At 39.5% G+C, this 13,574-nt stretch overlaps 1 protein-coding gene across 4 annotated transcripts in view; it reads left to right on the top strand.

The window, feature by feature from the left end:
- Positions 1-12,156, top strand: part of LOC140737843 (uncharacterized) — a 185,607-nt gene extending 173,451 nt beyond the window's left edge. For all 4 annotated transcript variants that reach the window (XM_073064541.1, XM_073064544.1, XM_073064542.1 and 1 more), the window contains 3 exons: positions 5,152-5,291; positions 11,429-11,584; positions 11,709-12,156. In XM_073064541.1, the coding sequence (XP_072920642.1) occupies positions 5,152-5,291; positions 11,429-11,584; positions 11,709-11,720 (308 nt within the window). In that variant the 3' untranslated portion in view covers positions 11,721-12,156. The remainder of the gene's footprint in view (positions 1-5,151; positions 5,292-11,428; positions 11,585-11,708) is intronic.
- The last annotated feature ends 1,418 nt before the right edge of the window (positions 12,157-13,574 follow it).

Raw genomic sequence — 13,574 nt, forward strand, 5'->3', positions numbered from 1 at the left:
GGTGGTAGGTGAAGTATAGAGGGGAAGGGGTGAAGTAAAGAGCTGAGAAATTGACTGGTGAAAGATATACAGAGCTGGAGAAGGGGGAATCTTATAGGAGAAGACAGAAGGCCCTGGGAGAAAGAAAAGGGGGAGGAGCACCAGAGGGAGGTGATAGGCAGGTAAGAAGATCAAGTGAGAGAGGAAAAAGGGAATGGGGAATGGTGAAGGCGGGGGGCAGGTGTTGGGGGGTAATTACCGGAAGTTTGAGAAATCGATGTTCATGCCTTCAGGTTGGAGGCTACCCAGATGGAATATAAGGTGGTTGCTCCTCCAACCTGAGTCTCTGGCCTCGTCGCAACAGTAGAGGAGGCCATGGATTGACATGTCAGAATGGGAATGGGAAGAGGATTTAAAATAGATGGTCACTGGGAGATCCCGTTTTTTTCTGGTGAATGGTGCATAGATGCTCTACAAAGAGGTCTCCAAATCTATGTCAAGTCTCACTAATATACTCACACTGGGAGCACCGGATGCAGTATCCGATAGAATGCTTTCTCCGGTGCAGAATTGGGTATGTGTTGGTATGGACATGCTAAATTTCTGTAGTCTCCTGAGGAAGTAGAGGCGTTGGTCAGATGTCTTAGTTGTGACATCAACAAGGTTGGACCAGGACAAGCGATTAGTGATGTTCACACCTAAGGACTCGAATCTCTCAACTCTCTCAACTTCAATACTGTTAGAACATAAGAACATAAGAAACAGGAGCAGGAGTGGGCCATCTGGCCTGTTGAGCCTGCTCTGCTATTCAATAAGATCATGGCTGATCTTGCCATGGGCTCATCTCCACCTTTTCTGCCTTTTCCCCATAACCCTTAATTCTCCTACTATGCAAAAATCTATTCAACTTTGCCCTAAATATATTCATTGAGGTAGCCTCCACTGTTTCATTGGGCAGAGAATTCCTCAGATTTACCACCTCTCTGGGAAGAGCAGTTCCTGCCCATCTCTGTCTTAAATCTACTCCCCCAAATCTTGAGGCTATGTCACCGAGTCTTACTCTCACCTACCAGTGAAAACAGCTTTCCTGCCTCTATTTTATCTATCCCTTTCATAATTTTATATGTTTCTATAAGATCTCCTCTTATCCTTCTGAATTCCAGCAAGTACAATCCCAGGCGACTCAATCTCTCCTCATAGTCTAACCCCCTCATCTCTGGAATCAACCTGGTGAACCTCCTCTGCAACGCCTCCAAAGCCAGTGTATCCTTTTTTAAGTAAGGAGACCAGAACTGAACGCAGTACTCCAGGATGTTAATGTAGACTGGAGTATGTGACTTCCCCTTTCCGAAGGGGGCACTGCCACCATCAGGCTCGTGAACCAGAGGGGATAACTTCGTTCAAATTCACTTGTCCCACTACTGAACTGCTCCCACAACCTACGGACTCACTTTCAAGGACTCTTTATCTCAGGTCCTCAATATTTATTGCTTATTTATTATTATTATTTTCTCTTTTGTATTTGCAGTTTGTTGTCTTTTGCACATTGGTTGTTTGCCACCCTGCTGGGTGATTGATTCTATTACTGAGTATTCCTGCAAGAAAATGAATCTCAGGGTTGTGTATACTGACATATGTGTACTTTGATAGTACATTAACTTTGAACTTTGAAGTCAATGGCCAGCTCTTTTATTCTCTTTTGACATGGAGGGAAATGTTGTTTTCATGATACCAAGTCATCTCTTTTCCTTTCTCTACTCTGACTCTGCATTATCTGAGGTATTTTTTTGTGTGCCATAGTCTGCCAGAGCGTCGGCGACCACTTTTTTTTTCAAGTGTTTGTCTTGGAGGAAAGATTCTGTGAGTGGTCCCCCACGTCCTTCTCACAGCAAAGTGTTTTTTTTATGAGGCTAAGACATTGAGGAAAATTATTACACGGTGAGATAGTTCAGAAGGGAGGGAGAGTTTATGATAGGGAGGGGCAGCCTTCAGCTGAACCAACTGGTAACCATAAACTTGTGGAGAGGGTGAAGTAATGTAGTGAGGAGATTAAAAATGCTGGGTTTGAAATAAACTGGTTATTTAGAATTAATTATTCTATTTGAAAAGAAACATAATTGTAAAAATGATTAGAATGGGGAAGAAACAGTGATGAACTGAAAGAGGGGGAAGAAAAGGAACATATTGTTCATATTCTAATAAATCAAAATCATTGTTGAGTTGTCTGCATTTGAACATCCAACACTCTCAAACAAATCTAAGGAATTAGAAGTATGAATAATTATGGTAGGAACAATTCAGAGAGAAAGGTAAAAAAGAACAGGGAAAATGTAATGGATTATTTAATTGTCCTTGAGAATACATCCAATTCCATTTCTGACCTACTCTTCTAGTTGAACAGTGAAAGTACACTGATTTAATTAGGTTTTTGGAAACGAAACTGGACAAATAACAAAGAAATTGTCAAATAACAATGGAAATTTTGTTTGATTCAAAATGAGAATCATTGAGGACTGGATGAGAATAATGCAATGTTCAGAAATATAAAATGTACTTGGCCTAAGATTACTTGTGAGTTCTTCCCCTCCACCATCGGATGTCTGAATGGTCTCTGAACCTTTTTATTGTATTATTTGTCCTTGTATGTTATCATAATTTTTCTATCTTTACTCTGTACAGCAGCATTAAAACAACAAGTTTCACATCATACAGTACAGCGGTGCTTGAAAGTTTGCGAACCCTGTAGAATTTTCTCTATTTCTGCATAAATATGAACTAAAATGTGATCAGATTTTCATACGTCCTAAAACTAGATAAAGAGAACCCAATTAGATAAATAACATAAAAGCATTATACTTGTTCATTTGTTTATTGAGAAAAATGATCCAATATTCAGATTCAGATTCAGTTTATTGTCATTTAGAAACTACCAATGCAATGCAGTTTAAAAAATGAGACAACGTTCCTCCAGAATGATATCACAAAAGCACATGACAGAACAGACTACACCAGAAAATCCACATAACGTTTGGCAATCCCCAATCCAGAGTCCGGAGAGGCTGCTGCATATTAATATCGCACTACTGTCTAGCGCGTTCCCCGGAAAGGAGCTCCAAACCACCAGACAAAACAAGAACAAAATCTAAAGCTACAAGACCTGCACAAAACCACATAGTTACAACAGTGCAAACAATAGCATAATTGATTAAAAAAAAACAGACCATGGGCACAGTAAAAATAGTCCAAAGATGTTAAAAGTTCAAAAGAAATCACCACACAGTTTCCACAAGTCCTCAAGGTCCTGACAGACTCGCCATCCCACGCAGGCGGCAGAAGGGAATACCCCTGCTATGGACTACCACGGTGCTGCCCAACTCAGCCTCGCAGACGCAGCACACGATGAAAGCTCCGTCTTTATTACAGTTTATTACAGGTGTTTGTTGGAAAAAGTATGTGAACCTCTGGGGTAATATCTTCTACAGAAGCTATTTAGAGTCGAATGTTCTAATCAATGAGATGAGATTAGAAGTGTAGAGGTGCCCTGCCGCATAAAAAAGACACACAGTCAGGTTATTGACAGAGCTTGCTCTTCTCAAGGAAGACCTGTTTATGTGCACCATGCCTCAAACTTTCAGAGGACCTTAGAAAAAGAATAGTAGAGATGCACGAAGCTGGAAAAGGCTACCAAAGCATTTCTGAAGCCCTGAGTGTTCATCAGTCCACAGTACGAGACATTGTCTACAAATGGAGGAAACTCAGTACTGTTGCTACTCTTTGTAGGAGTGGGCATCCTGCAAAGATCACACCAATAGCACAACATGCAATGTTGAAGGAGGTGAAAAAGAGCCCAAGGGTAAAAGCAAAATACCTGCCGAAAGCTCCAGAACTTGCTAAAGTCTCTGTTCACGTGATCAAGAAACACTGAACAAGAATGGTGTTTGTGGAAGGACACCATAGAGGGAACCACTGCTTTCTTTGAAAAAAAAGCATTGTTGCATGTCTCAAATTTGCAAAGGACCACCTGGATGTTTTACAATGCTTCTGGGGCAATGTTCTGTGGACAGCTGAGATAAAACTTGAACTTTTTGGCAGAAATGCACATCGTTATGTTTGAAGGAAAAAGGGCACGGCACACCAACACCGAAACCTCATCCCAACTGTAAAACATGGTGAAAGGAGCATCCTGCCTTGGGACTGCTTTGCTGCCTCAGGGCCTGGACAGCTTGCAATCATTGAGGGAACAATGAATTCAAAATTGTATCAGGATATTTTACAGGAGAATCTCAAGGTAGCAGTCCATCACCTGAAGCTTAATAGAAGTTGAATAATGCAGAAAGACAATGATCCGAAAGATGGGAGTAAATCAACAACGGAATGGTTTAAAAAGAAGAAAATTCATGTTTTGGAATAGCCAAGTCAAAGTCCTGACCTTAATCCTATAGAAATGCTGTGGAGGGACGTGAAACAAGCAGTTCATGCAAGGAAGCCCACCACCAGCCCAGAGCGGAAGTCGTTTTGTAAGGAAGAAAGGTTTAAAGTTCCTCCAAGCCGATGTATAGGTCTGATAAACAGTTACTGGAAATGTTTGGTTGAGGTTATTGCTGTACAAGGGGTCACACCAGTTACTGAAAACAAAGGGTCACATACTTTTTCCAACAAATACATGTAATATTGGATTATTTTTCTCACTAAATAAATGAACATGTATAATGTTTTTTATATTATTTATTTAACTGGGTTCTCTTTATCTAGCTTTAGGAATTGCGGTCATATTTATGCAGAAATAGAGTACATTTATAGGGTTCACAAACTTTCTAGCACTACTGTATATGTCAGTGATAACAAATCTGATTCTGATATCTCATCCTCCTAAACTCCGAGAAGTGTTGGTCAATTTTTCCATGGAGGGTCATTGCACTCCCAACAATTTTCCCTGCACTTCTATCGAACCAATTATATAATTTCTTATTACCGTGACAAGCCATCACAGTGTTAATGTTTCAGTCAATAACATTTTATCAAATTCCATTGGAGCCATCACCCTGTAAGGTTAACTTTGTTTCTCACAGGTTTTGCTTGACCTGCTGAGTAGTGAAAGTGTTTTCTGTTTAGTCATTGAAATGAATTCCTTTGATTTTACTCATTTCAATACCCTCTTGTTGAACATCTTAGGTAAAACATCTCAAATTCTTCTGAACACAAATGTTCCTGTAATAGACAATGAGAGATGCCAAACATATTATTCGGGAAGTATTATAACAGAAAACATGGTGTGTGCTGGCAAAGGAGATGAAGAAGTTGATACATGCAAGGTAATATATCATTGTGTACTTACAGTTAATGATCACAGTTAGCTGAACACTCTCACTGTTGTTCCATCACTACATATCCCAAAAAGGGGAGGTATTAAAGCAAGTCTGCATTTTCTGTGACTCCAAGCAAATGCAACTGCCTGTTTGGCCCTACGGTGAAAGAATGGTAATTGCACAGAACCGACATTTAACTCCTTCATCTAAGCAATTTACTACTCAAAGCAGGTTTGGCTAAGAATCGAAAAGCATCATTGTTGGACATTTGAGAGAGAGTAAGTTGCAGAGCTTAAAGGCAACAAGGGAAGGAGAATGGGGCTGATGGGAATATCCTGCTGGGAGTAGGCATACATTCAATGGGTTAAATTTTTATGCACAATTCCAATTATAGACTGCCGCTCTAATGTTTACCTCTGATGTGCAGAGGCATCAAGAATTTCCATTGTGCAAGAGAAGAGGAAATAACATGTAAGGCAGAAAAATTACAAAACTCATATTTAGATATGATGCTAGCGTAGATGAGGTGGATATTGAAAAATGCACCATGCCTTACGGTATAAGCTCTGCCCCAGTTGAGGGCAGAGTGTTGTGTAAACTCAGATCTGCAATATAGGAAGATTTTTTCAATGCTAGAATCAACCATTCATAACTGAGGTATGTTCCACTTTCAAATTGGAATCACGACATAAGAAATTCTTGCTTAATATCTTCTCTCGCTGGATGTGAGGAGCTGAAAACACTGATATTATACTTACCAACCATGACTGAAATCAACTAGCTCAATCTTAAATCAAACTTGGACCCTTTTAAATCAATGGTTTAATTGTTATTGCATCTTGGATGTCCATATTTTGACTGCAGTTGAAAATTGCAACCAGCACCTCCTGACGTGACTGATTTCCTCTTTCAAACAGAATGCTGTGATTTAATACTCAATATTTTATTAGCATTCAATGCAGAAGGCTATCTTGTCCAGTTGGGTGCACAAGTGCCATCAATGTAAGACCATAAAACCATAAAACATAGCAGCATAATTAGGCCATCTGGCCCATCGAGTCAGCTCTGTCATTCAATCATTGCTGATCCTTTATTTTTCTTCTCCTCAAACTGAGTTCCCGGTCTTCTTCCCCGTCACCTTTGATGCCATGTCGAATCAAGAACCTATCAATCTCTGCCTTAAATACATCCATTAACCTGGCCTCCACAGCTGTATGTGGCAACAAATTCCACAAATTCACTGTCCTTTGGCTCAAGAAATTTCTCCACATCTCTGTTTTGAAAGGGCGCCCCTCTGTCCTGAAACTGTGACTTCTTGTCCTAGACTCTCCCACCATGGGAAACATCCTTTCCACATCTACTCTGTCTAGGTCTTTCAACATTCGAAAGGTTTCAATGAGATCCCACTCACCCTTCTGAATTCCAGTGAGTACAGACCCAGAGCCATCAAATGTTCCTTGTATGATAACCCTTTCATCCCTGGAATTATCCTTGTGAACCTCCTCTGGACCCTCTTCAATGCCAGTAAGATGAGGGGCCCAAAACTGTTCACAATACTCAAGATGAAGCCTCAGCATCACATCCCTGCTCTTGTATTCTAGACCTCTTGATATGAATGCTAACATTGCATTTGCCTTCCTCACCACTGACTCAACCTTCAAGTTAACCTTTAGGCTGCTCTGCACAAGGACTCCCAAGTCCCATTGCATCTCAGATTGCTGGATTTTCTCCCTGTTTAGAAAATAGTTCACACATTTTTTCTATTACTGAAATGCATGATCATGCATTTTCCAACACTGTATTTCATTTGGCACTTTCTTGCCCATTCTCCCAATCAGTTTAAGTCCTTCTCCATCCTACCTGTTTCCTCAACACTATCTGCCCCTCTGCCAATCTTTGTATCATCTGCAAACTTGGCAAAAAAGTCATCCATTCCGTCATCTAAATCATTTTTACACAGCATAAAAAGTTGTCTCAACACTGACCTGCGGAACACCACTAGTCACAGGCAGCTAACCAGAGAAGGATCCTTTTATTCCCTCTCACTGCCTCCTACCAATCAGCCAATGCTTTAACCATGTTAGTAGCTTTCCTGTAATTAACTTGGCTCTTAACTTGGCAAGCTGCCTCATGTGTGGAACCTTGTCAAAGGCCTTCTGAAAGTCCAAATAGACAACATCCATTGAATCCCCTTTATCTATCCTACTTGTAATCTCCTCAAAGAATTCCAGCAGGATCATCAGGTAGGATTTTCCCTGAAGGAAACCATGCTGACTTTGTACTATTGTCGACCTGCCTCTCTACCCAGAGGCCTCTAGGTTCAGACCCTGGGAATACACTGCTTACTTAAAAGTACATACTGTTTATTAGCAAGCTTGCATTCTCAGTTGCCAACACAAAGTTTCTGCTCACTGAGCTTGAGAAAATCTGCAGCCAAGTGAGCCCAGAATACTGTGTGGAGCCGCTGTTCTATATTGTTACCACATACAGATAAAAGTAGGCTGAGAAGCTTTCCCATGCAAAAAGACTTCTTTGTTCACACATTATCCTCACAGAACGACTTGTCAAGCTGCCAATAAGTCAATTAAGTTCTGGCCTTTTAAATTCTGCATATAATTCCTCACTAGCTTGCCCTGTGTCACCAAGTACTCCATCACCTCATCCTTAATAATTTACTCCAACATCTTCCTAACCACTGAGGTCAGGCTAACTGGTCTATAATGTAATGCTACATATATCACTCTACTTCCCAGTGAAGTGATAATTCTGCACAAATTTATATTAGATGCCGAGGTTGCAAATAGCTTGGTTCTGGACTGAGAAAGTGAACACTATCAGCAGCTAGGGAAGATCTTTTGGTGAAACCAAAGTCAGTGGCTTACTTTCTTGTCTGTAGCATAGAAAGAGGTTATTTGGCTACTTTCTGCTACTTTCGCAAGTCAGCCCTGCTTAGACAAATTGAAGTGCAGAATCATATAGTATTTTGGTATATAAAAGTATTAATTTTTTAAAAATAAATAAAAATATAAAAGGTCACAGAGGCCATTGAGGCCACTAAGTCCACGCTGACCCTCAAGGACACATCGGTACTAATCCGATATTATTCTCCCCATATAGCCATAATTTCCTTTTGATTCTATCACTTCCCTACACATTAAAGACAACTTGTGGTAGCCAGTTATTCTATCAGCCGACTGACCTGTACATGTTTGGAAGAAGACCCATGTAATCACAGTGAGAACTTGCACACTCCATCAGATAGTGCTGGTCAAGATTGAAACAAGGTTATTGGAGCTTTGAGGCAGCAGCTCTGTTAGCTATGGCACCTATTATAATCCCTTTTCTGTTCATGTAGCGGTTTTAGATGCAGCCTTACCATCAAAGCCCTTGACCACAAAGCAAATCGAGAAAAATGAACTTGATGTAGACCGCAGAATGTCAAAGTCTAGAAGGACATGTTTACCTGAGGAGTAAAAATCTTTATGTTGGACAGAGACATAACGTAAAGGATTTTACTCCTCATGTATGTGAAAGATGGAAGAAATACGGTCAATTCATTCATTCATTCTGTGCTGTATCTCCAGGTTGATTCTAGCATTGAAAAAATCTTCCTAAGTTGCGGATCTGAATTCACACATTCTGCCCACAATTGGGGCAGAAATTATACTGTAAGGAATCTGTTAAGATCTGTTAAAATTTGCATCACTGCTTTAAAGTAAAAAGGTATATTTTTCTGTTAAAACAGGAATTTACAGAGTGAAATAAAATATTGATAGTTATTTGCCTTGGTCTTCTGCAGATAGGTTCCTACTATAGCTGCATTGTTTGAATATTGTAAAAAATCTCTTGGTCAGATTTTGTATTCTTGCAATTAATGTCCCTTTAAACTTGTCCCCATTTTGTGAAGGTTAGAATAAAATCAGATGTAGCATTATGGTAGCATAGCAGTTGGTGCGACACTGTTACATCTCAGAACCTAGGAGATTAGAGTTCAATTCCAGTGCAGTGTGTAAGGAATTTGTCATTTACCCCATGACCATGTGGGTTTCCTGCAGGTCCTTCAATTTCCTCCCACAGTCTAACGATGTAATGGTTAGTGGGTTAATTGTAAATTGTCCTGTGACCAGGTGAGTGTTAAGTAGGCGGCATGGCTTGATGGGCTGAAAGGATCTGTTCCGTGCTGTATCTTTAAATAAAATAAAATAATAAAAATTCTGATCATGACAGTAATTGAAGATTTTGTTTCCATTTACATGGACAGACTCACCTCCAACTCTCCACCTCTATCAAAGGTTAATGGGCATTAATGTTGGCATGGATTACCATGGCTCCTGTGACCAATCTTTAAAGTCTGACCTCCCAACTGAAAATGCCATCTGCTGAGATTCTTGTCTCATATTGCAGATATCACTGGAAAAGAGAACCATTAATATAAAAATTAGTAATGGATTATTTGCGCAAGTGAATTTTAATGGATAAAAACGCTGAGAGACACACAAAACTGAAGAGGCCACATGGAGTCGATGTTCAGAATAGTGGACAGTTTATTGAAAAAAGTGCTGTGCATCAGGAGACCAGCTAAAGCTGATCAACCCGAACATGAATTTGGTACAGCCTTTAAGTTCTTGGTTAATGAGAATACTAGTAAAGCTGCATTTTGATGGCAGAATGGTGCTTATAGAACAACTTAGTTGAGTAATAAACTAGTACTGATTAAAGAATAAAATGATTACCCACAGGTCTAACAGCAAATCCATTTTATACTACAAGAATGGGTGCGCACCATAATGAAGTTATTGAAACTTGGGTGCATTCCATGTCTCTACCTTGAGGCTTTGTGATTTACTGTTACAACAGTAGCGCACTCCATATCTATCCCTGTGTATTAGTTGGCTTGTCATATGAAGGGTGTCTGATGGCTCTGGGCCTGCATTCACTAGAATTCAGAAGAATAAGGGGTGACCTCATTCACACCTATTGAGTGGTGGAAGGCCTTGATAGAGTGGATGTGAAGAGGATATTTCCTATGGTGGGAAAGTCTAAGGCAAGAGGACACAGCCTCAGAACAGAGGGGTGTCCTTTTAGAACGGAGATGAGAAGGGATTTCTTTAGCTGGAGGGTGGTGAATCTGTGGAATTCATTGCCACAGTCAGCTGTGGAGGCCAAGTCTTTATATATATTTTAGGCAGAGATTGATAGCTTCTTAATTGGTCAGGGCATGAAGCAATAAAGGGAGAAGGCAGGAGATTGGGGCTGAGAGGAAAATTAGATGAGCAATGAGAAATGGCAAAGCAGACTCAATGGGCCAAATGGCCTAATTCTGCTCATATATCTTTTGGTCTTATGGCCTTATTAGCCCTCATTATTCTTTCCCCTACAACACAGTGAAACATCTGATTGTTACCATTGGGGTTGCAAATAAACTAAATTAACTTTTACAATTCGGTGTATGTTGATCTAAGCAGGATACTGTACTTGATTCTCTTGAGGTCAGCAAGGTGAGAAAATATCAAACGTCAACAGAGAGGCAGGTTGGAGGAAGAAATATGTGTAATAGTCAGCCAAGAAACAATGGATAACACATTCAAATATCTATATATTAAGCATTCCTTAGGGAAAATGAGGGTCAGAAGGAATGGACAGAGAAATAGAGAAGCAAAGATCAAATCAGCTGTCAAATTATTGCACAGGTCAGCAGGCTTGAGGAGCTTATTCTTAACTATGACTATTATGAAAGTCAAGATTTATTGGAAAGATTAGTTTTGTTTGTCATATGAACATTGAAACATACAGTGAAACGAATCATTCGGGCCAAGTCAAAGCAGTGAGCATTATGCTGGCAGCCCATGTCACCATGGTTCCGGCTTATGGATTACTGGATATAGATAATTTTACTTTTCCTTTGTCAAGATATAATTTTTGTTCACTGTAGACCAAACTCCCAGGCAGGAACATTACCTCATATTCGACTCATTTAATTTACTGGGTGGAATTTTGAATTTGTTGTTGTTCTGCTGACAAATTCCATTACACCCTGATGAGACTTGGGAAGTTTATTTTGCTGTTCTAACAGGTAATAAATTAGGATAATAATATATCATTTTGGAAATTCTAAGCAATAATGTCTAATATATTTTGTTTAGAGAGATACAGGAGGTCCTTTAGCATGCAAACATAATGGAAAATGGTATTTGGTTGGAATTACAAGCTGGGGCCATGGATGTGGTGAGGAAGGAAGACCTGAAGTGTATACCCGTTTATCAAAATTGCGTGGTTGGGTGTACAAAAAAGTTTCAGAAGTAAGTTTCAAAAGTTTACATTCATTGCTGCCTTTTAATTTTGATTTGCAATTCTTCAGTTTTGGCAAAATAATTTTGTAAGTTTAAACGTGAGGAGATTTAATGTCTTTCTTTAAAATCCCAGCATCATCAATAGAAGGCTGAAAATCCCAGCTGGAAATCACCTGGAAATCTTGGGGAGAAACAATTTCCATTGGAGGAGTTGTGTATCATAAAACATGCCTTGTTTGTTGTATGCAAGGAAAAAAAGACTTCCAAAATATATTGATGATCTGTTTTGTTATTCTGGAAATGATTGAAAGCTTTGAAAAATAGTTTAAATTTTTTTTTCTGTAATGGTCAAGGGTGGCTTATAAAACGTAGATTCATTTATTGCCTTTGAAGAAAAAAACCCTTCATAATATAATGATGATCTGAAAGTCTGAAAGTATTGACAAGTAGATTTGTTATTTTTAATTTTCTGTAATGGCTAAGATATTAAAAAGCAAATGAGTGAAATTGTTAATTCATTCACAGTGTTTTCTTACTGGATGATTTAAAATTTTGGATTAAAAGTTACACTTTACAAAGCACTGAATTTTTTTTATTGGAAATTTATATTTGAAGTAACATTATTCCTAAGTTCAGACAATCAAAAGATAAATACTAATGATGAAGGTAACTTGTCCCACTTCAGCATATTCACCAGAAGAAAAGGCTATGTTCTTACAGACAATGACAAAAGAAAGATGCTTACAAAAATCACAGACAGCAACATTCCTGTACATTAATTCCTTGCTCAATACTACCCTGGAGAGGGAGTGTAGATTCATTATGAAGTTCTTGTCCCTGGTGTCTGAACACTGACCAGAATGCATATCACTGACCACTGTACTTCAGAGGTGACATCTGCTCAGGCTGAGGATTGCAAACTGCACTGCCAGACCTGCTATGAACCCTTGTCCTATCTGCTGCATTTTTCTTCGGCAAAGAATCACCTGTGGCAAGACAGGCTGAGCAGTACGGTTGCTCCGTGCTCTGGCCAGCATGGTGAGTATGGCCATTACTGAGGATGAACGGTGGCTAGCAATGTTGATCCGACAGTCTTCCACATCATTTCCCGTTCGATGTGAATGAGGCTGCTGTCTCCTCTTCTCTGCAGAGCCCGACGTTCCTCTCTGGTGATATGTTCATTGGTGACAGAGGTGCTGCAGCAGACTTAGATCCTGTTTTCTTATAGTGAAATTCCCCATGAACTTGACCTGTTCAGCTACTGATGCCGGACTGCAGGCCTGATGGAACCTGGATCAAATTTTGATGGACTTCAATTTGAAGTGGACTTAATTTTCAATATAGTGGATCTACCTAGAATTCAGTTATTGCCTTGTGATGCTTGTCAGTAATGCACTAACAACATTGCTATGAAGGAACCATAATTAGTTAATAATAATTAGTCCCAGTATTATGCAATTTCTTAAATGGTACTTCATCACAAAGGAAGAGGAAACTTCATTCCATTATATGGGGCATTCAAATGATTAGATAACAATCTAATGTCTGCTAACTTTCTTTGTAGTCAGTAGATCTCCTTTCTCTCACACATAGTTAAGTAATGATCCTGTTCATTATAATGGACATTTCCAATATCAAGTGAAAAACATACAGTATAAACACCAGGAACTTGAGTTAACTAAAACATTTTCCACCTGGGTCTAACGGAGGGTTGTGGAACAACTAACTAATTAAGACAATAGAAGAGCCAGAGTCCACTGACCCATGAGAAAATGTACTTCCAAATAACTACAGAAAATGGGAAGTTGAGATTTTTGTGTTACTGAAACATTTCATCACGCACAGTAATTTTTCTGAAAATGACTAAACCTGCCTACTTGACATGCTTATACTGTAAACACAGGAGATTCTGCAGATGCTGGAAGTGTTGAGTAACCCACATGAAGTGCTGGAGGATCTCAGGAAGTCAGGTAGCATCCATAGCGTGGAACAAACAGTC

The sequence above is a fragment of the Hemitrygon akajei genome, chromosome 13 (assembly GCF_048418815.1).
Source record: "Hemitrygon akajei chromosome 13, sHemAka1.3, whole genome shotgun sequence".
Lineage (NCBI taxonomy): Eukaryota > Metazoa > Chordata > Chondrichthyes > Myliobatiformes > Dasyatidae > Hemitrygon > Hemitrygon akajei.